Source organism: Melanerpes formicivorus, unplaced genomic scaffold, assembly GCF_026170545.1.
Source record: "Melanerpes formicivorus ecotype bairdi unplaced genomic scaffold, bMelFor1.0.p_v2 SCAF_5, whole genome shotgun sequence".
Taxonomy (NCBI): Eukaryota; Metazoa; Chordata; class Aves; order Piciformes; family Picidae; genus Melanerpes; species Melanerpes formicivorus.
In genome coordinates this window covers 9,752,031-9,774,838 of record NW_027142357.1, presented here as the reverse complement: position 1 = coordinate 9,774,838, position 22,808 = coordinate 9,752,031, and the positions used below count along the sequence as shown (strand labels likewise).

The window sequence follows — 22,808 nt, the reverse complement described above, 5'->3', positions numbered from 1 at the left end:
ACTTATGTTAATACCAAAGATCCTTAAAACCTTAAAAAAACTATGTTAAAATTAATCCATCAAATTGGTGTCTAAAAAGAATAAAATTGTTACATTAACTAAAAAACACTTTCCAAAATTAAAACCTGTTTATACATTCCTTAACTATATTACATGGAGCTCCTGTGAAATGCCTATAGGCACACAATTAAAAAGGTTCGAACCAAAAGAAAATCATACAATATAAACTCATTACAAAGTACTTACACCTTACTGCAATTACTATGTACCAAGTACCTGTAAATACCAAATGCTTACTTATTCATTATGCTTATTAGAAAAACTTAACAAAACTCTAAATAACAAATCTCTGAAAGACATTACAATCAGAAATGACAAAATGAGTACTGTTGCTTTAAATCAGAGCAGAGTAGTGCAACTGAAGCCGCTGCGGGGGAAAGGGGTGGGGGCTGCTGCCGTGACCGCTGCTCCGCTGCCGTCGTGGCCGCTGCTGGGCCGCTGCTACTGTCGGTGCTGTCGGTGTCGGTGGTGCGTCAGCCAGTACCGCCTTGGTTGGAGCCGTCGGTATCCGCGGGGGCCGGCAGGGCTCGCGGGAGGGATGCGGTCATAAGAACGCCGTAATCGCGAGCCTCCAAGCGCTCCATTTTTTCTAAGAGGGGCCGTAAAGCAAAGTCAGCACTGTTTGAATTCCTCGCTGCCGGTGTTGTCTTCCGAATCCGAGCCATCACTGGCGATGTCAGAGGAAGGTGTTGATAAAAGGGGTCGAACACACTGAGCTGCCTTTTTTCGGCTTTTTCCCCGCTGTGTGCAAACGGCAGTGGTGACGGCTGGTAAACGGTGTGGTCACCGCAAGATGTATCGGGGGCGGCCCCGGTCGATCGGTCGATAGTTCTCAAACACATCTTTCAGCTGCAACTCAGATACACCTGGGGCTGCATCTCGTCCTGACAAAGTTGCTCTAACTGCAGCAGCCATTCGCTGTTCCAGTTCATAGGTTTTAACACAGTTCATGCATTCTCGCCACGGCTTTTGCAGCTTGATAGTAACCCAGTCCCACAGTTTGTCAAAAGGCTTATCTCCTAACTTACACCATTCTCCTTCATCTCCCTTCTCGTGTAAATGCTCTGCAACCCTTCTCCAATAATCTCTGTTTCTTTGTCCTAAATCATCGTTAACCTCTTCCCTATTTACTTCCTTTGTCTCCACAACTTCTTCACCCTTCGGCAACTCAGAAGAGTGAAGTGACGGAGGAAATTCCTCCTCTGCATATTCTAACATGGGTACTAACTCCCTTTTAAAATCCAACTTACATCCTCGCTTTTCTAAAAAGCACTTAAATAAATCATACGCCGCCTGCCTATCCATTACTATCTATTATGCGGTAATATACCTGTGCGCACAGTCTACTCAGAGCAGTATCGGCTTACGGCGTCTTCGGTCTTCTGCTGCTTTCTCCGCCTCTCTGTGGGTCGGTAAACACAGCACCAGTACTGCTATCCTGGACCGGAATACTTCTTGCTTTTCACGCTCTCGAACCCTGAATAGTCCTCGTCGGAACGGCACGGCTTCCTTCTTCACCGTGACTCCTTTCGGAGATTTGCAGAACACTCCTTTTTGGGTTCAGGACCCACTCTGTGGGGTCCCTGTTCAAGGCGCCGTTGCCCGCATTCTCCACCATTTGTTGCAAGAAGGGGCCGCTACACGATCAATGTGATCAGCGGAATCCAACTTTATTGAGCATCAGACACATCTTATATACAGTTTACTATAACTATGCCTACTTGGTAACATACTATTGGTTACAGATTACATGTCAACCCCACCTCTTGCAGTTTTAACATCCTACTTCAGCTGGCCACACACGTCTTGTTTGGATAAGCCCCCTACTTGTTTTACGACCCTCACGATTACACGACTACAGTGCCCTGGTGACACTTCGTGATAATTCAGCTACATCCATCATGTTCTGTGGCATTCCTTATCTTGGCAGGGTGCCAGGCAGTCCTGCAGGTATCCCTTATCTTATCAGAAGGCCAGATGGTCCTGCAGGCCTCTTTCCTTTGCCCATTGTATCACAGCCACCCCCTGGTGACCTGTCACCAAAGAACCATCACCCTGACCTGAGGAAATAGAGATTGAATGAAGTTTGGACCTGATCATGGGTCCTTCTTCTCCTCTCCTTGCTGGGTGCCCACATTTCCTAGCTTTTATCTCATCCTGACCTCCAGTTTGGTGGTTAAATCATTCAGAGACCTTCTGAGAGCTCCTGGGAGGGGCAAACCTCCTACACCAGGATGTGAGCATCTGTTGGCAGCACAAATATTGGAAATAATAAAACATAACTTGTTGATAAGAATCCACATTTAAACTAAGAATCCACTGCAACTGGGTGAAGGCCCAGCTGTCCCAGTTTGTGATGGAAGCCAAGAGGAATGACTGGGGCCAGGTGTGGGCTCAGGAATTCCTTTTGTGGCATTTAAGTATTCCAAGCCAAAAGCAACTTCTCCCAGCAGAATTTGATTTTTCACAGCAGAAGATGACTTTTCCTGGCAGAAAACACCAAGTCTGAAAGGTCCATCATGAAAATCTTGTGCAGCTGCAAAGCCTACTTAGTGATGCAGCTGTAGCTCCACCCCCACACTTCACACAACAGCAAACGGAGGTGTGAATACCAGCCCTTTTGGAAACCAACAAGAATTCAACAACAAGGCCCTAGGGACACGTTGATGGGTTTTGTCCTCCTTGCCCTCCCCAGAAGGGATGCCTTTTGGTGAGCTGCACCTGGGCTATGATATACCTTAGTGTACTTTGTCCCGGGTAGTTACACAGGTATATGTGGTTTGACCTTGTTTTGCCTGAAAAACTTTAAATAGAATAGAATTAACCAGGTTGGAAGAGACCTTTGAGATCATCAAGTCCAACCTATCATCCAACACCATCTAATCAACTAACCCATGGCACCAAGCACCCCATCAAGTCTCTTCCTAAACACCTACAGTAAGGATGACACCACCACCTCCCTGGGCAGCCCATTCCAATGGCTAATAACTCTTTCTATGAAGAACTTCTTCCTAAACATCCAGCCTAAACCTCCTCTGGTGCAGCTTGAGACTGTGTCCTCTTGTTCTGGTGCTGGGTGCCTGGGAGAAGGGACCAACCCCCTCCTGGGTACAACCTCCCTTCAGGTAGTTGTAGAGAGCAATAAGGTCTCCCCTGAGCCTCCTCTTCTCCAGGCTAAGCAACCCCAGCTCCCTCAGCCTCTCCTCATAGGGCTTATGCTCCAAACCCCTTCCCAGCTTTGTTGCCCTCCTCCGGACACATTCCAGCAGCTCAACATCTTTCCTAAACTAAGGGGCCCAGAACTGGACACAGGACTCAAGGTGTGGCCTAACCAGTGCTGAGTACAGTGGCAGAATGACCTCCTTGCTCCTGCTGGCCACACTGTTCCTGATCCAGGCCAGGATACCATTTGCCTCCTTGGCCACCTGGGCACACTGCTGGCTTATGTTCAGCCTACTATTGACCAGTAAAATAAAAGGAACAACAGGAGCAGTAAAGATAGTTACAAGTGCATTTTCTGCAGGCTGTAGAGCAATTTCTGCAGTTAAGTCCCTATCACTGGCAATGGCAATCCTGTAGAAGTGTCAAAAAAAGAAGTGTTATTGGTGTGTTTGGTTGCTGAAATGCAAGCAGACCTGCAGCTAACTGGGCTGCTTGTGCATCTAGTGACTGACAACCACAGGAAATTGTGATGTTGTCTGTGCATCCCACTACTCCCTTTGGAGGCAAGCAGACCTACAGCAAACCAGGCTGTTAGTGTGTCTAGTACTGGCCCCACAGCAACCCATCCTAATTGGGATCCCTATGAAGAAATAAGTCCAGCCACCCCTAACCCCTCTGATCACTGAGGACTTGGCTAGAACACCATGGGGTTCATCTCTTATTAAGTTTACCCCCCCAGTTTCACACAAAAGCATCGTGTTAGGCTGTGGGCTCCTCCAGGCTTCATTCCCTGGTTTGCACCACCTAAGACAGATGGCCAGCGGGCTCCTTTCCCTGATCAGGCAGGGACAGCCCTAGCCCTGACAGCATCCCTCTGTCCTTGGGAGGGTGGTCATGGTGCACCCCTAAACAGCTGGAGATGAGCATGAGTGCCTAAGTTCTTCATTTTCAGATCCTCAGAATTCGTCCCCCTCACCCCCACAATGCCTCACTTTTCCAAAGGGACAATGTTACAGCAAAGAGTAGTGAAGACATACGATGGCAGCTGGTCACTTTATGGCATCCCGTTTATTTTTCATATTATACAGCATGTAAAAAAATAGTGCACACAGACAAATGTACATAACAAAATCTGTAATAAATAACAGGATAAAAAATAGATTTCATTTTAAAAAAGAGTGGTTCAAAACCCAGCAAACCAAAGACTTTCCATAAATATAAATAAATAAATAAGAATATAAATATACTCCAGGGTGGGCTTTTCTGTACCTCCCCCTAAGCCATACACCATAAAGCCCAATAATTTAAAAGACTGTGAAGGAGAAACTGCTCCCTGAGCTAAAAAAACCCCAAACCAACCAACCAAAACCAAAACAAAACCCCAGGCTTAAATAGGAAATACAGCCTAGGGGTGCAATAAAAGTAATTCTTCCTGGTCCTCAGGGCACCCCTTGGGTTGGTGAGTGGCCCATGAAGTTCTGGCCATGCTGTGGGCAGGGGCTTAAGTGCACTGGTCCCGGAGAGCTGCACACTGCAAGTCCTTCAGGATGTGGAAGATGTGGAGGATGGCAGAGGCCTCCAGGCAGCCCGTGGTCTCCTGTGGTGAGGAGAAGGGACAGGTTAGCAGCTGGAATGGGGTGCAGCGGCTGATACCCCAAACCCCCTCACCCCACTGGCCTGACTTACTGTTTTCCTGGCTGTCTCCAGCTTTTGCAGCTGGTGCCTCAGTTTCCTGGAGGGCTGATGTGAAGGTGCCTCTGTGGCCATCTGCAAGGAAGACAGCCACATGAGTACTGGCGATGCTCTACAGCGCTGCTGCTGCCAGCACTGGGGCTGCTGAGCCGGCATGGGGCCAGAGGGTTTTGCAGGGACACTCACGCAGTCTCGCAGGTCCTGCCGGGCCTGGGTGAGGAAGGCCAAGGGGCGCTGGCGCGTCCCAGTGAATCTGGTGGGGGCAGGGAGCTCCAGCATGGTGACGGCAAAGTCCAGCTCAGCTTCTACCAGCATCAGTCGGTCAGGTACCTGCAGGTGGGACCATCCTGGTTAGGGACCCAAAGTGCTAAGGCTGCCTGTGGGCTGGAGAAAGGGGCTTTGAAGCCCTGCCCAGGAGTGCAGATGGAGGTAGGACTAGCTGATGGGAGGTGCCAGACAGAAAGGGGGCTGTACCCCTATGTTACAGCATTGCCTCGCTCTTACCGACAGCTCTGCCGCCACTAGTGTCTTTTTCCGATGGAAGAGGTTGGTGTGGCATCTGCGGTCTGACAGCAGCAAGAGGTCTTCCTCCTGCAGGCAGAAACCAAAAGGGATTGAAGTGCTGTCATCTTGACTTTTGGGGATGATCTACAACCCCCAGCAGCCTTGAGGGGTTTGAAACCAGGACAATATTTGGCCCAGCATCCTTGTCCCCAAAATCCCTTGGAAAAAATCCTCCTCATTCCCAAACTGCTGCAGAAAATATCTACTTTGTCACTTGGGGTCTTGAGTGTGGCATCCCATCTGCCTTGCCTCCCACCAGCCCACGGACCCTCATTGCCAGTGGTACTCACAAACTCTTGTTTCATCTTCTGCACAGCCTCCAGCTCGTGGGGCACGGGGGACTGGTACTTGGACAGACTGCAGGTCTTCTTCAGGGCGTCTGAGGGGAAGGCATCCCCGAGACTGGCCCCAAGTAACAGAACAATTAGCAGGATGAAGTTGAGGCACAGCATTTTGCCAGTGACAGCTCAGCAGTGAGCAGGTTATGATATGGCAAGAATCCAGAGGATGAACCAGAGCCAAGTCTTCCAATTCCCTGCTTTGGAGATGCTGGGCGCTGTTGACACAGGTGGCTCTCTCGGTTGCGGGGCTGGTCTTGGACTTCTGCTTCGCTTCCCTTGGTGTGACTGCCTTGCTTCCCCATCTCCCTAGCTTTTTATTCTGCCTGTACCAATTGCACTTTCAGGTTGGCAGGAAAATCCAGAGCCTGGCAGCTCTGGCAACTCTGGAAAGGGGAAAGCGAAAGCGTGTGAGCGAGGGAGGCGCCTCCTGCTGCCTGCTCTGCTGCCGGCCTCGACGGCACGAATGCACCCAGCACCGTGGGAATGCGGGGAGTGCTTGAGCTGCACACACCGCTCCAAAGGAGCTGAACAAGGGACACTGCTGCCACACTGAATGTCACAGAGGTGGTGGGAAGTACAGGGAAACCTGGGCACGACCCAGCCTAGCACCATATGAAATCTGTGAGAGTCCCCAAGGCATGCAGCCCCATGGGGTCACCAGGCTTGGGACAGCCAGGAGAGTTTTAAAGCATCCCAGGTGGCAGCACGAGTTTGTGTCACAACTTCACTGCAGGAAGTGTAGCACAACAGCCATGGCAGGGAAGAGACAAAAGCAGCATCCAGGAGTGGCTACTGCTCAAAGTAAGCTGTGGGCATGAGTTTTACAGGTGTGTGACCCTGCGGGACCAAGTTCACTACAAAAGCAGGAGAAAGGCCGAAAGCAGAAGCACTTCCACAGTATGTTTTTCAGGTGGGACAACAGAGTTGTGCAGCAATGCAGCTGGAGACAAGTGGGGCTGCCACCCCCACAAGCTGCTGAAGTTTTCTTCCTGTTTAGCCTGGAAGTGCAAATATTGTGTACTGACATGTCTTTGCTGGAACTGTGTCCTCATTCAGCAAAATCCATCCTTTCCTTGAGGTAACCTCCTGCAACCTGAAGCCATCATCACTCTACTTGTAGCTTCATGCATTCATCAAGTATTAATTGGAAATTAGAGCAATAACCTGTATCTAAAAAGCAAATACACAACACCACAGCAACAGGCATAAATGCACTGTGTGGTGCCTCAAGTGGAGGAGTGCTGCTCCAGAAGGACCCAGTTATTAATGTTCACATTTGGAAATAGACTGCTGGCTTCAAGGAGTCTGTGCAAACAAGAAAAAGTTCCACAAGGCTGAGGAAAGATAGACCTAGAGGCAGGCAGACCAACATGGACACACTGTGCCAAGTCATGGAGATGGGCTGGGACCACTGAGTGTTTCCCACCCCAACCCCTATTATAGCAAGATCAGCTGGAGTAGGTTGCCCAGGATATCATCTAGTTTTGAATATCTCCAAGAGTGGAGGCTCCACAGTCTCCCTGTGCAATCTGTGCTGGTGTTTGACCACTCTCATGGTAAAAAAGTGTTTTCTTCTGTTCATGTGGATCATGCATTTAGGGTTGTGCCCATTGCCTCCTGTCCCATCAATAGGCACCACTGAGAGCTTCTGAGCCTTCTCTTCTCCAGCCTGAACAATCCCAGATCTTTCAGCCTTTCTTCATATGCTTGATGGTCCAATCCTTTCACCTTCATGGTCCTTTGTTGAACTCTCCAGTATGTCCATCTATCCTTCACACTGGGAAGCCCAGAACTGTATGCAGCACTCCAAGCATGGCCGCATCAGTGCTGAGCAGAGAGAGGGATCACCTCCTTCAAATGCTGGAAATACTCCTACCAATGCAGGAAAGGCATCACAGGATAACAGAGTTGTTTCAGTTCAAAATGACTTCTAAGATCTCAAGTCTAACCACCAGCCTAAGACCACCACGGCCATTAAACCATGTCCCAAAGTGCTATGTCCACAAATCTCAAACCTTCCTGGGCTACCTGTTCCAATGCCTGACCACTCTTTCAGTAAAGAAATTTTCCCCAATATCCAATCTAAATCTCCCCTGGCACAATTTCAGGCCACAGGAGGGGAGGGAGCAGTATGGCTCAGGCAGTGGCTATCTTGGCTTTGACCAAGTCAGATGGACACAGAACCTGGAGAGACCCATGGCAGCAAAATGTGGCACTAAAACATAGCGGGAGTAGAGTTTTCCTTCATGGCAAGTCACGGAGCATATTGCTGGCCCAAGTCCCATTCAGGCTGCTGTGCCTGAGCCCCAGCCAGGGCTCAAGTCCCTTGTCTGCACTCTGAGTGAACAGAACCACAGCAGTGTCATTCCTTCCTCTCCTATTAAAGAAACATATAGCTTTAGAAACATCATTTTTTCATGCAGTGGAACTCATTCATGATCAATAACAGCTACAAAAATAAAGCCCAAGGCAGCATAACTTCGCCTACGATGCCTGAGCTCAGTTGGAAAGGATGTCACCTTAACGAAAAAGCCTGATGGGTGTAAAAATAGACATGGTTCTCATGAGGGAGAGGAGAGAGTGGGGGTCCTGGCCCTGCCTGGAGCTCTTCAGGTCACAGTGAAGGGGCTGATGGTTCTCAGCACCCAGACTGTGATGTCCAGCACCTCCTGTCTGTGATGGCTTTGCCTGCAGAGACAGGGAAGGGTTGGAAGATTGCCTTCGCATGCTGACAGACCCACCATGAGCTGCTGCTTCATGCCCTGGACCCCAGCTGGGGACAGCACTGTGGTTACTCTTGGGTCATGTCAGGTCCCAGAGCAGCGTCATATCCTTGAGGTACCCAGCTTCCCTTTGGCTCCTTTCCCCCGTCACTGTGGCTTTTGTCTCACGGGTATCATTTCTGGTTGGAGAAGGAAAGTGAAACATCATCTCTTCATTCAGGCAGAAGAGTTCTGGAATCACCAAAGGAAAAGCAAAAGCCAAGTGGGGAAGTCAGGGCTGTGAGCACAGCTCACAAACGGCAGCTGTGATGAAGGGCTAAAGATATCCAGGAGGCCTTGCTCAGATATCTGTGCCTTACTCACCACCACCCACAGCCAAGCCCACAGGTGCCTGGCCAAGCAGCAGTTGGGGCTCTTCCCTGAAGGCTCATGGTCTTTCGATCCTGGGCATCAGCACACCAGCAACCTTCTCACATGGTGACACCACTCTTCACCATACTCTAGTCACCAGGCTGGCAGGCAAATCCTGTCTGTATTTGGCACAGCTCCACCAAACTGCACTAGTGCTGGCTCCTGCCATGACAGCAGAAGGTCTCCCAAAGCTGGCATGGGCTGGAGATGCCATGTCATGCCCCATGGGGTCTGCAGGGTGCTGGGAACCCACTTCAGTCAATTCTTCAGCCCCAGCAAGTCCCAGTTCTGACTGCAAACAATGGTCATGCTGGTAAAGCTGTGCAGATGGCACAGTGGAGTCCCCTCCTCAGATTCACATGGCTCAAGAGGCTAGATCAACTCAAACCTGCTCAGAGCAAGAAATTCCAGGCATGCGGGAGATCCCAGGTGCGAGAAGGAAAGTGAAAACAGGCAGGGCTGTGGGCACGTTTGGTGCCAGTGCAGGTGAGGTAATGGCTCTGTGACTCATCGGTGCAGTGTGGCACGAGCATGGAAATGCCTCGGCCACAAGACACGCCGCTGGTGCGGGGAAGAACGAGCCCGCATCACTCCTTCCCGATCCGCTCTGGAGCTGGTGGGCTTATCTGGGAGGAACTGGCACCTACTAAAGTCACTGGTCTTGAAAAAGAAGTTAGAGCCACAAAAGTCAGCTTTAAAAAAAGATAAAAAATCCCTGGGTGATGTGTGGGAGCCCTGTTCACAGCTGGACACTGCTGGGGCACAGGGCATCAGGTGGCTTCTGCTTGGCAGCCATCACCGGGCCTGTCCCCACCAGCCCAGGGTGTCAGTGCCACCAAAGTGCTGCTGGTGCCACTGTGCGCCCCAGAGCTCTTCATCACCTCTTGGCACGCTGCAGCAGCCACCACGCTGTCAGGCTGGTTTGTGCCACCCCAGGCTGCTGACATCATGCCCGAGGCAGTGCTGATGCAATCCATGGTAGCACGACAGCCAGGCACCCACTGTACCCTCCCGGGGGAATGCCCTGAGTGTCCTGCTGATGCTGGGGAGGGAAGGACTGCTAATTGCAACGTTATCTAGTGAGTGGATTTAAAGGGCTTTAAATTTAAAAGCGAGGAAAAGAAGCACTTCTTCCCCATAGCGTTTGTGCCAGCGCGGTAGGGGCACCTACCTGGGAGGGACACCTCCCTGCCCAGGCGTGGCTGTGGGGATGCACCTCACCAGGACAAGCCCTGCCGGCCGAGCAAGGGTTTCCCCGGCCAGGGAAGCCGTATGGGCTTCCCGGGAGTCTATCATCTGGTGCAGTCCCGGGCGGGGAGAGACCTCTAGTGCTCCTTCAGGAGGTGGCAAGCCATCAGCTCCATGCTCACCCAGCAAGGTAGGTCTTTTTGGCCACTGCTTGCCCAAATACAACCTGTTCCTGCTGCAGCTTCTGCACCGAGAGCAGGGCTTGATCCAGCATCACTGCTCAATTAAATCTTCTCCAAAACATGACCACTGACACAAGGCCCAGCCTTGCATCAGCAATGGGTGTTCCTCCCTGTAGCTGTCATCATGGGACCACACCACCTTCCTAGAAGGCAGCAAGCCAAGTCAAAGCCTTTGCTCTGTGTCACAGTACAGGTAAGATCTTGCTCTCTGCCTGTCTCAGTCAGGGCTTTTTCTGGAACTATCTGGCAACATTTATATTTGTCTCCCTTTTTCCAGCTCCCTCCAGGTGCTCTCGAGGGCTGGGGCAGAGGTATCACTTTTGCCTTCCTTCATAATGCACTGATGTGAGACAGAGTGAGGCTGCACCTCTCACCATGGCATCAGGGTTGACTTCTTACCCAGAGCTGGAATTACAGGTAAAGGAGGCTGTGCCTGGTCTTAAAAGCATCCAGAAAGCAAACAGGAGGGAACCTGTACTGGGCTGTGCCCAGCCTTGAACCCCTTGCCTCCATCTGCCCCTCCCAGAAGGTGCAGCCTCTAATCTCCCCTTGGCAGTGCCAGGGAGTGATAGCAGGCTGGAAGCCAGAGGAGCACAAAACTGGCCCCTGCAGCTGCAGGTGCAGAAAGGCTCCCAAGCTGTGCTGAAGACAGTTCACCTTGTGAGGGCCAGAGCTGCAGTGCTAGCACAGCACTGAGCAACCCTGAGGCACAGATCATAGAATCAGTAAGGTTGGAAAAGACCTCAAAGATCATCAAGTCCAACCTGTCACCCAAGACCTCATGACTACTAGACCACGGCATCAAGTGCCATGCCCAATCCCCTCTTGAACACCTTGAGGGATGGTGACTCCACCACCTCCCTGGGCAGCCCATTCCAATGGCTAACAACTCTCTCTGTGAAGAACTTTCTCCTCACCTCGAATCTAAACTTCCCCGGTGCAGCTTGAGACTGTGTCCTCTTGTTCTGGTGCTGGCTGCGTGGGAGAAGAGACCAACCCCCTCCTGGCTACAACCTCCCTTCAGGTAGTTATAGACAGCAAGAAGGTCTCCCCTGAGCCTCCTCTTCTCCAGGCTAAACAATCCCAGCTCCCTCAGCCTCTCCTCATAGGGCTTGTGCTCAAGGCCTCTCCCCAGCCTCGTTGCCCTTCTCTGGACATGTTCAAGTGTCTCGATGTCCTTCTTAAACTGAGGGGCCCAGAACTGGACACAGTACTCAAGGTGCAGCCTAACCAGTGCTGAGTACAAGGGCACAATGACTTCCCTGCTCCTGCTGGCCACACTATTCCTGATGCAGGCCAGGATGCCATTGGCCTTCTTGGCCACCTGGGCACACTGCTGGCTCATGTTCAGCCAGCTGTCAATCAGTACCCCCAGGTCCCTTTCTGTTTGGCAGCTCTCCAGCCACTCTCATCCCAGCCTGTAGTGCTGCATGGGGTTGTTGTGACCAAAGTGCAGCACCCGGCACTTGGACTTGCTGAATGTCATCATGTTGGACTCTGCCCATCTGTCCAGCTGGTCAAGGTCCCTCCGCAGAGCCCTTCTACTCTCTAACAGATCAACATCTGTTCCCAACTTGGTGTCCTCTGCAAATTTACTGATGACTGGCTCAACCCCCTCATCCAGATCATCAATGAAGGTATTAAACAGGATAGGGCCCAGCACTGATCCCTGGGGGACACCACTAGTGACTGGCTGCCAGCTGGATGTGGCACCACTCACCACCACTCTCTGGGCTCAGCCCTCCAGCCAGTTCCTAACCCAGCACAGAGCGCTGCTGTCCCAGCCACAGGCTGACAGATACTGCACATCCACCCGACTCAGGCAGGAATGGAGGCACAGAGTGGGTGAGAAGAGCCTCTTTCCAGCTCAGGACTCCAAAACAGCTCCCAGCTTAGCTGGGCAAACAGCTCTTTCTACCCAAAACCACCTAACACATGAAACAGAAGGCCACTCAGGGCCAAGGTAAGCCCCAAGTGTGAAGCACAGTCATTCCCACAACAGGTGCTCTACAGACTCTCTGAAAAAGAGGGACCACAAGCAACTTTTCTTGCAGCTTTTGTTATTATTATTATGTAAGAAATGCATTGAGTTTCATAGCTATTACTGTGATTCTTCTTGCCACAGCCAGTCTGTCCACCTGTATGAAACTGGACCCTTCCAGACACAGAAGGGCACACCACTCGGCAGACTGGAGCACCAAAGTGGACAAGAACCAAGAGCAGGCATAAGCTTCTGGGTTCCACAGAAAATCAGGCTTCTGATCATCCAAATCATCATCAATCTTCCCAAGGAATATGAGTGATTAAAAGTGGGACAACCCACTTTCTCCTTCCACCCAGCACCAGACCAGCAGAAGTGTTTGTTCTCATTTTCCTTTGTACCCCAGCACACAGACGTGCCTCACACGAAACTCCACTGGGGTTTCAGGAGAATTAACTCCCATTGTTTCCAGCATCCTGAAACAAGAAACAGAGGAAGAGTTTTGCTCTGCCCAGGCAGAACTATCCACAGCCAGAGATGGGGCTCTTCCACCCAAGCACAGACATCTTGATGGCAGAGGCTTCCAACCCGTGCACAAAGGTTGTTCTGGTCAGTGAAGAAATTAGCAGGCACAGAGGCATGTCCCCTTCCCAGCTTTGCAGCAGGCCAGTCTTAGGGGCTAATCCAGACTGGTTAGGATGCCACTGTCAATATTTCTCTTGCTCTCTGCTAATCAAGAGCAAGGCAAAGAAACTCAAGATATCTCTGACATCAGCCTTACATGGATACATCACTGCAAGACCACCACACAGCCATAGGGACTTGAAGTCAACTGACTCAAACTGATGTCAGTCCAGCTTCAGTGCAGTTGAGGATATGGTGTTGAACCTCTAAGTATTTGCCTGTACCTGAGGGGCAGAGGGAGCCCGTCACGGCACAGCTGACATTGAGCTTTGAGAGGTTCTCCACAACCTCACACTTTGTGCATGGTATAAGGCAGGTACTCCGTACCCTGCTTGATTTCCCAAGTAGTTTTCTCACCTCTTTTCAGTCTCCTGGAGGAGGGATTTTGCAGCTTCAGGGTCATTCTTCAGAAAAACTTGATACGGAGAGGCAGACTCCATGTAACCAATCACACCAGCAACTGTCATGGGAATGTTGTCAAAGATATCAGTGATTCTAGGGAAGAAAGGAGCAAGTTAAATCTCCAAGGCAATGGAACAAGGGTAACAGTTTGAGGGAGTGACCAATAAAATACCTGACACCATCAAAGGACCTCAAAGGACCAACAGAAGGGAGCAACATCTGATTGAGACACTTTGTGGGTCAGGAGCTTTAATTTATTCACCACTGGAGAAGCACAGACTGCTAGGTTGTCCCTGGGACCATCTGTGACTCAACCAGCCTTTTTGACACAGGCCTACCTGCTGAGTCCATCCCCTTCTGCAGCTGGGACACCAACAACTCTGCAACACCACCAGCACATCCCTGTTGACTGCAGTGTCAGTGTCTTGGTCTGTGTCTTGCTGGGGAACCAGGCACTTGCTCCCTGGAGTTCTGAGGCAGGTCTCTTCTCTTATTCTATGTTGTCCCTTCATGCATTAAGTGAGCTGCCCAGAAGCTTCAACAGACCATAAACTACCAGCTGAAAAAAAAAATCTAACCTAATTCTACCTTGAGCAGGAAGGCTCCATGCAGCCCTTATGACCACACCTGCTGGCCCAGGATGAAGCAGCATCAAGTCCATCAGGACATGACTCTGCCACAATGCAAAGGAATCTGCTGAAACCCAGCAGCTACCGGCTCTGCCAATCCCATGTCCCTTGAGTCCTCACTATGCCAGTGGCAGAGAAACTCTATGGAGGAACCAAGACACCACCTCTGTCCTCTCCCAGTGCTACACCAAAGTGTTTCTGCTCACCTCTTCTTGTCTGGAAATGGCAAGGCCTCAAAGATCGTTTTGTAGTCTTCTAAGACGTATTTTATCCTACTGTGTGAGTATTTTAAAATTTTGTCCCAGCACTGTAAAAGACAGCAGGTTAGAAAACCAGCACAAAACCAGGATAAGCTCTCAGGTTCCACTTCACTAAGGTCTACTTGACCCTTGATCTGATGCAGTCAAAAGTACACTTTTAAAAATACTCCTTTCATGAAAACACCAAAATCTTCTCAGCATTAGGAATTTAAGGTCCCTATTTCTTATAAAGGGTTCTGTCCTCCTCCCTATTGCGTTCTTACTCATCTAATGGAAAGTCTCCTTTTACTGAGCTGTCAAAGCACTCAGTAAAATTACTGAATGGTTTAGGTTGGGAAGGACATCAGAGATCATCTACTCCAACCCCATTGCCATGGGCAGGGATGCCTCCCTACTAGACTTGGCTGCTGAAGGCCTCATCTGTTCTGGCCTTAAACACCTCCAGGGAGAGGACATGCACAACCACTCTGGGAAACCTATTCCAGAGTCTCCATCATCCTCATTCTGAAGAGTTTCTTCCTAAGGTCTAGTCTAAATCTACTCTCCCTAAGATTAAAACCATTCCCCCTGTTGCTAGACACCCTTATGAAAAGTCCCTCTCCAGCTATTCTGTAGGCTCCCTTCAGGTATTGCAAGGCAGCTATAAGGTGCCACTGGAGTCTTCTCCAGGCAGAAAAACCCCAGCTCCCATAGCCTATCCTCATAGCAGAGATGCTCCAGCCTTTGGTCATCTTTGTAGTCCTCCTCTGGACTCCAGCATTAAAACCTCTCTTTCCAGTTTCTACTTCCCATTCATTTCACTGTAATCAAGAGAAGTCTCTCCGATGCTTCCAGCCAATGTGCTCTGGAGCCCTTCTCAACACACAAGAGCCTGTCCTATTGTCCTACCCCTCCCCTCATCCATCCATCCATCCATCCCTAGCACTACATGGGAGCCACTAAACCCTATCTCAGCCATGTCCCACCCTGCAACAGAGGTCCTCTAGTTGTGCCCCTAAGTGCATTCTTATTTTTTCTGCATGCAAGTACATTTTACCCTGCCCAGACAAGTAAGGGAAACCCTGTGGTTTAGGTTTCATCATCACCTCACCTCCCTGAAGATCTTGGTCAGCTTTTCGGAGTAGTTCCCATAACAAACACTCATATCCACAGTATAGGTGCTGATGGCCACACAACCACCTGGCTTAAGCACTCGGTTTGCTTCTTTCATGAACTTCTCGATATCAAACCAATGTGCAGCTGTAAATGAAGTCAGGATGTCCACCGAAGCATCCTCAAACGGCAGCTCCTCTGCAGGGCACGCCCTGGACCAGATCACAGGATGTTAGGGGTTGGAAGGGACCTCAGGAGATCATTGAGTCCAACCCCCCTGCCAGAGCAGGACCATAGAATCTAGTGCAGGTCACACAAGAATGCATCCAGATAGGTCTTGAAAGTCTCCAGAGAAGGAGACTCCACAACCTCTCTGGGGAGTCTGTTCCAGTGCTCTGTGATCCTCACAGTAAAAAAGTTCCTCCTCATGCTGAGGTGGAACCTTCTGTGCTGGAGATTTGGAGCAGGACACAAAATCAGTAGGCATGTCTTTGGAGTCAGTGATGACCATTTAGGATGCAAGACCATGGCTACTGCAAGTCTAGGATAAAGCTTATTTATACCAGGAACCCTATCAAATGGGTTTTACTTTGGCGCCCACTGGCTTTGACAGGACTTACACTCACAAAACACCACCTCTGCACAAGGGCCCAAAAGCTTGCTGACACAAGGACCCAAAAGATTACCCTGACACTCACAGGTAGGAGATGTTTGGCACGGAGGGTGCATCCTTGGCCTCCTGGATCTGTGCTTCACTGATGTCTGTTCCCACCACTTTCTTGAAGTGCTCCGCAAGGAACTGGGTGCCTTGTCCAGACCCACAGCCAACGTCCACCACCAGCTCAGCAGGGCTTGCTCTCTGCAGGGAGGAGTGGATGCATCTCAGTGGGCAGCCACCCAATTTCTGCGCTTTTACCCCATTCTTTCCTTCACTGCCCACAAACAGTTTCCCCCCAGCGTCCACAGAAGAACAGTGTCGGCATGACACAACCTGCCAAAACGCTCTTCTGTGCCCGTATCTTAAGTGCTACCAACTTCTTCTACCCCATGGCACCAGCCAAGGTAACACTCCCAGCAGGACAAATGCTATTGCCCACAATTACTACTACCTCCTTTGCCCCTACATCCTGGCCATACCCCACTCACCTTCTCCTGCACATAGGTGAGGATGGTTTCCTGCAGCTCTTTGCCCGGTGCAAAACGGTATTTCTGGTAGACAGCTGCATGCCCTCTCCCCTCAAACATCTGAGTTGACATGTTTGCGTGCGTGACCTGGAACCAGGGAGGAGGACATAGGAAGCCAGGTTTGTCTCAAAGGCATCGAACTCCTCCTTTGTGTGTGACCACAGGCACTAAATTCTCCAGTTCCTGGCAGTGGCCCAGGGAGGACTTTGACCATGAGGCTCCAGCAAGGGAGCATGAACCTGCTCTCAAAGCATCCCTCCCACGGTCATGAGCTCATTGCAGAGGCAAACCAGCAGCGTCTGACACGGAAAAGATTTCTAGGTTTTTAAGCCCTTCTCACCACTCCTTTGCTTTCCCCACCCACCTGGGTGGCACAGATCACTGTTGCAGCTGCAACATCTGTGGCTCGGGGGGCAACCAGCAGTGCATCAGGCAAACTAACTGCAGAAATGTTCTGGTTTGGGTTTTTAAAGGAAATCTGTGCTTCAGCATGAGCAGCACAACCACACCAACTCCATCTTGATTTCCGAACCATTCCATATTTTTATTGTCCTTTCCTGCCCCAGGAACGCTCCGAGTCTCTCAGGCCCAGAGCCCAGCTGAGCCCTTCATCCCCGAACTGCAGCGAGCGCGGCCCCACCGCTGGCTCCCTCCGGCAGCCCAGCGCCATGGCCGCCCGCTCTCCCCTCTCGCACCAACACCCGGCTGCCATGAACCCCCGGGTCCCGCACAAGACGAGGCCAAATCCTTCCCGGAAGGCTCCGGCCACACATTGTGTCTGGAGTGCCCGAGCAGGCGCTGTCTTTGGCCTCCACCGGGTGCTCCGGGTGCTCCGAGGAGCTCCTCCCAGCAGCGAGCCCTAGTCCGCCGCTCGCGAGTACCCTCGCCCCCGCCTCTTACCGCCTGCACCGCCCGCTCCGAGAGGCTGCGAAACACCACCGACTCCCGGAACCTCCCCGCTCGGATCTGCAGCCGCTGCCGGCCCCCGGGCAAGGAGAAAGGAGCACCGCCCCTGGCACCGCCCGCCCCGGCAGCGGGGCTGGCCTGCGCGGAGCGGGCGGCCGGAGGGGAAGTGTCGCGTAACGTTGGGTGGCCGGAGAAAGGTGCGAAGTGCCAGGCGGCTTCCAGAGCCTCTACCCCACTGAGGTCCTGGAGCCCGAGAGCCGAGCCTGTGCCTTTGCACAGTTTCCGTGGTTGTTAATTACGGGGAGGTCTCAAAATGCCCACGAAACAGGGGTGGGTTGTGTGCTCAGCAGCCCTGCACGCCTCGGGAACGGGGAGTGACGGACGGCCAGCAGACGCTGCAACGTTTACCTGAACGCGGTTTACCTGCTGAAGGTATCGAAAGCCATACTTAAGAAGTCTGCCTGACCTAGAAGCCCCCTCCTGTTGTCTATCAGAATGAGAGCCTATATAACCCCCGAGGTATAAGACCACAGAGCATTGGTATTTCAGGACTATGCAAAGTCCTTGCCCTGATTTAGGGCAGGATTTTACCCCTTGGCACACTAGGAGTGATGCCAACTACATCCAGATGAAGCCAGCAGACCCACGTTTCCTTTGAAGCACATCTACTTCAGTCTAGACTTTCAACTGTAGTTGTGAACCTTTGCCCAGCCTTTAGCCCCCTCCTAATTTGAAGATAAATCAGTGGAACTTCTCTAGGGGCTGGACATAGAGACCACCTTGAAGCTGTTTGCTGAATTGGGGCCTGAATTGAAATTACCAGGCTTGTGTCCTAAATATCTCATTTGAGTCACCTGCTGCTGAGCTGTATCAGGTGCACACCTGCACCAAGAGGAGAAAGAGCACAAGCACCAAAGGCCCCCATAATTTCATAACTCACAGTGTCATGCAGTATCTGGCAGGAGTCCAGCCTCCTGGAGGTTTAGGTATCCTAATTTGGTCCATGCTTTGGTGAGAGCATGACTGCAGGCAGGAAGGGATGATGTCCTGAGGTGCCCATTCTTTTTCTCAGTGTAATTACCTGACATGCAAGGGAAACTGCACTGCCGGATGAAAACAAAACATCTGACATCACCTTAGCCAGGTGTTTTGATATTTCTGAAGATTTCCTCCCCCTTCCCACCCTGTTCTGGTGTCCATGGGAAGAGCTGCTGTGGTTTCTCCAGACAACAAGTATCACCCTTGGCCTCTCTCTGTAGTGTTCACACTGTCCCCAGCGACAACTTGTGGCAGAGAAATCTTTCCTAATTTCACTTTGTAGAACTTCTTTCTCTGCAGCTATACAACATGTTACAAAACTCATAAACACCTTCTAACTAATGGTATCTATTTCTTAAATGAAAAGCAAATTCTCATTTATTTTCTCCATGCCTGTATTTTAAGTGCAGCCACTCTGGGCCCTGTGTTTTTTTACCTAGGCAGATTTATAGATCATAATGAGTTTCCTCTTTTCTCTAACGATGTGTCATTCACCCTCCTTCCACATTCCTTCTCTGCAATGAAGTCAGTGTCTCCCTCACCTTCAGCTTACCCCACTCCCGTGCCAGTCTGTCCCCATAGGATTCTGCCGTTAGGGCTCAGATACTGTCAGACAAACTGAGCGGCACCTTTCAGAGCATCTACCACTTTCTAAGGCTCCAAGTACTGAAGCACTTCCAAAATGCCTTGCTCAGAGGGTTCAGTTCTCCACCTTTTCTGTGGATAATCCCATATGTGGAAAACACTCCAGGTCACTTTCCACACCTACCTAGAGGAATTTGAGGAAAACCTCCATGTCTGGCCCACTGCATCCTCACTAGAGAATGTTATTGTGGTTGCTACTAGGTGTGCATGGAAAGGGACACCACTGAACCACATTTTGCTAAAGTCAAGGTGCCAAGAAGATGTGTGGTACCTGAGCAAGTTTGGGACACTCACAGTTTACTCATTCCCCTCCTTTCCTTGGGCTGAACAGCTCTTACAAGCAGTTGCATAGGGGTAATGCTGCAGGACTTGACCTCTCACAGATGAAGTGACTCCTGAATCCCCTTTCCCTGGTACTGGGAAAGGGACCGTCCTCTATTGGCCCTGTATTTAAACAGAGACCTTAAAACTGCAGCGGTTCTGTAGCCTACAGCCATGGACTTGCTGCTTGTCCTTCGGCAGCACCACTGCATCCTGCCCCTGTGAGGAAGACAAAGAGCCTTCACATCTGGACGAAGCAGTGATGTGACATGCAGCCCTCTTTGTAGAGATTTTGAATGCTGGGCAATTCCCAAGAGGAACTGGGACGTGTAGGGTCCCAGCTCACACATTGGCACCATCCTTACTGCTTGTAATGAGCTCCAAGGCATTATCCTGGGAGAATAAATCCAGACCCAGTATGTTTATCAAGGAATGTGCTGTGCCCACACTGCAGCGAGCTTTGATGATGTCTGGAGCTCTGTTGCACCTGACATTGCTCTGACTCCTCAACACAACCTGTGGAAGGTGCTGAGGTCCATCCTACACAGCACTGGCCTGATGGCACTGAACCCTGCAAATGGATTGCCTGGGGCATGGGGCTAAAGAGGAGGTAAATCACCCTGTTGTGGTGCTACATTTAATTTCCAAATGTAATTGTTTTATATTTCATTGCAGGTTTGGTTGACTGGGCAGCATTTTGCCATGCTGGAGGGAGGATGCCCAGAGAGTGGGCAGAAAGGGTGAAGAGTTGCCACTGGGAGGGCTGGGTGGCCTGGGGCCAGTCACCAGGATACTGATCCAGAATGGATCTGGTACCATCCTCCTACCTACCCAAGCACTTTTGAGTGTAGGAGACATGAGGCTCCAACCTTGAAAGTATTCAAAACTGGGTTGGACCTGGCCACGAGCAACATAGTCTAGTAGGAGGTGTCCTTGCCCTTAGTAGGGCAGGTAGAAGTACATGATCTTTAAAGTCCCTTCCAACCCAAACCATTCTATGGTAACTACTGCCAGGAGTCAAAAGAGTCCAGCAGGCTCTTGCTCACTAGCAATAAAGATACATGGAGTAAATCTGTCTACCTTGGAGTCCCACTCCACCAAGAATGTAATAAGACCTCAATGCCCAAGGGAGAATGAGCAAAATAGTCAAGGCACAATGCTCCCTGAAGCATATCTTTTGTCTCTGTCACCTGGGTTATTTACACTGCAAGAAGCTGGTGCTATTTCTCTTACCTTGTGAAGGAAATTATTTAGTTTTAAGACCCCAGTAAGGCTTCAGCTCTCAAGAGACTTCCCTCTGTTTATTTGTTCTCTAATGGAAAAGGAACAAGATTTATTATCACAACAAGGAATAAAGGAACTGGAAACCACGTGGTATTTCTGCAAGGCTCTTCTTAAACCTAGAGGGCTCAGACTTTAAATTAATGAAGGACATAATTCTCTTGGCTTACAAGCAGTGGAGCATGGGATAAAATCTCCTTGTAAGGAAGGGAGTTAGCCAGAAATCAAGGATGTCTCAGCTGATTGCAAGGCTCTGTGTGCTCTAACTGTACCTTGAGGTCTCAACTGGGGTTGGGATCGTCCTTGCCCCTGGAATCTGCAACCCATCCAAAATCAGCATTCATGTAGAAAGAGGGCACAGATGAGAGAGGGACACAGTGGATCAACCACTGAGGGAGAGGGGAGGGAGAGGGGAATCTCTGCAGCAGTATTTATTTTGGGGAGCACGCATCCATGCCCATAAGTGTCATGGCCAATTGCTGGATCCTTTCAATAGCAGCTGGCACGTTGCCTGGCTGTTCTCGTGCTCAAGCACACAAAAGACTGGAGAAAAATAGCTTGCAGGGGCAAGCTAAAGGCCAGAAGAGGAAATCTGCGGAAGAGAGCGCCCTTGACTTTGAAATCCTGCCTCCACCCTTAGCTCATCCTGCCATAAATCCTTGTGAATGACTGAAGCACAGTACAGGGGGGAGCTGAATGCCCTGTCTAAGAGCAAAGCTCCAGTACTGGGAGCTTCCAGAAACACTAAGAAACAAGTCCCCCTCTCATCATTTCACCTTTTAATTAAGGAAGATAGGAAGAGTGATTGTGGGGCAGATGAATGAAGTGAAATTTAGAAATCACCTGAGAATCCATGGCAGAACATGCCGAGATCTCCCATTTCCCACACAGAGACTGGAGGCTCCCCCACACTTCCTGACTCCTGTAACATCTTTATTTGCTGAAGAAAGCAGCACCAACAGCTTGTCCTTGTCTCTAATACCTTTGTAACTGTAGAGACATTGATCTTTCATTACCTGATAGCCTTAAACAGACCCAAATGTCCCAACTCACCTTGTTGGCACTGCAGTCCACCTCTGCAGTCCTCTATGCCAAGTGGGTTCCCAGAGCAGCCCATGAGAAGGTACCAGATGGTGATTTTGGTGTTTGCAGGTGGAGCTGTTTCTCAGCAGGATCTCAACAGGCCCATCAGCTTTGTGGTGCTGTTGGCTTTTGCTTTCAAAATTTGCCACCATATGCAGCTCCCAATGCAGCAGCTTTGAGATGGGACTGGAGCTGGGCAGGAGAAGCCCACCCATGTTTTGACTGTAGAGTTTCTCTTCTCCTTACCAGAAATGATTATTTTTAGACACTTGGGAGCAAACAAGATCTCAGAGAGACACAGAAGACTCTTGGTCTCCAGGTTTTGGGTTTGGTTTTTTTGAGAGTGTCAAATGTGAAGACCAGGATTAGACATTTTAGACAGTCCTGCAAAAGCTGGGAAGCACCATGCACCTCTACCTCCAGCTTCAGCCTCTGCGTTTCAGGTGCCCAGAGGTTTTCTGCTTCCAGTCTCTTCAGGTGGACACAGAAATGGAGAAGGGAGGTGAGTCCCTAGGAAAAGCCACTACTGATGCTGCCTGGGTTTGTGAGTGATGGTTGTGGTGCCATGTGGTTTAGTTGACTCCTCTTAAATGTTCTCCAGATGAATTCCCCTTTCTGACCCCAGCTGCTTCTGCACCCTGGCAGGAGTCTGAGAGCCTCCGTGCTTCATCTGCCCTGTGAAGTAACCACCAGAGACACCTCACTAGGGCTGGATTTGGGTGTTACAAAGTCCTCAAGTTGAGTAAATTCCTTCAGGGAATTTTCAAGGCTGTCACAAAATGGCTTGTGTTGTGTCAAGGAGAAAATCTCACTCCCCAGGGCTCTTGGGTTTCCAGGGGACCATAATTTCACTGATGGTGAATGAACGAGCCCTGAAACTTTTCCTTGTGAAAAAGTGTGTGCTGGGCACAATGATAG

The 22,808-nt window shown here is 50.4% G+C and overlaps 2 protein-coding genes across 2 annotated transcripts; both read right to left on the bottom strand.

Moving 5' to 3' along the window:
* Nucleotides 1-4,417: 4,417 nt before the first annotated feature.
* Nucleotides 4,418-6,202, bottom strand: LOC137440986 (interferon lambda-3-like). Its single transcript, XM_068137773.1, has 5 exons — nucleotides 5,769-6,202; nucleotides 5,419-5,505; nucleotides 5,101-5,244; nucleotides 4,909-4,989; nucleotides 4,418-4,819 (listed from the first exon to the last, which is right to left on the bottom strand). The coding sequence occupies exons 1-5, from the start codon at nucleotides 5,928-5,930 to the stop codon at nucleotides 4,724-4,726; spliced, it is 570 nt and encodes a 189-aa protein (XP_067993874.1). The 5' UTR covers nucleotides 5,931-6,202; the 3' UTR covers nucleotides 4,418-4,723.
* Nucleotides 6,203-12,426: 6,224 nt separating this feature from the next.
* Nucleotides 12,427-17,624, bottom strand: LOC137441126 (putative methyltransferase DDB_G0268948). Its single transcript, XM_068138017.1, has 7 exons — nucleotides 17,517-17,624; nucleotides 16,578-16,703; nucleotides 16,130-16,290; nucleotides 15,430-15,643; nucleotides 14,286-14,386; nucleotides 13,406-13,543; nucleotides 12,427-12,840 (listed from the first exon to the last, which is right to left on the bottom strand). The coding sequence occupies exons 2-7, from the start codon at nucleotides 16,686-16,688 to the stop codon at nucleotides 12,750-12,752; spliced, it is 816 nt and encodes a 271-aa protein (XP_067994118.1). The 5' UTR covers nucleotides 16,689-16,703; nucleotides 17,517-17,624; the 3' UTR covers nucleotides 12,427-12,749.
* Nucleotides 17,625-22,808: the final 5,184 nt, after the last annotated feature.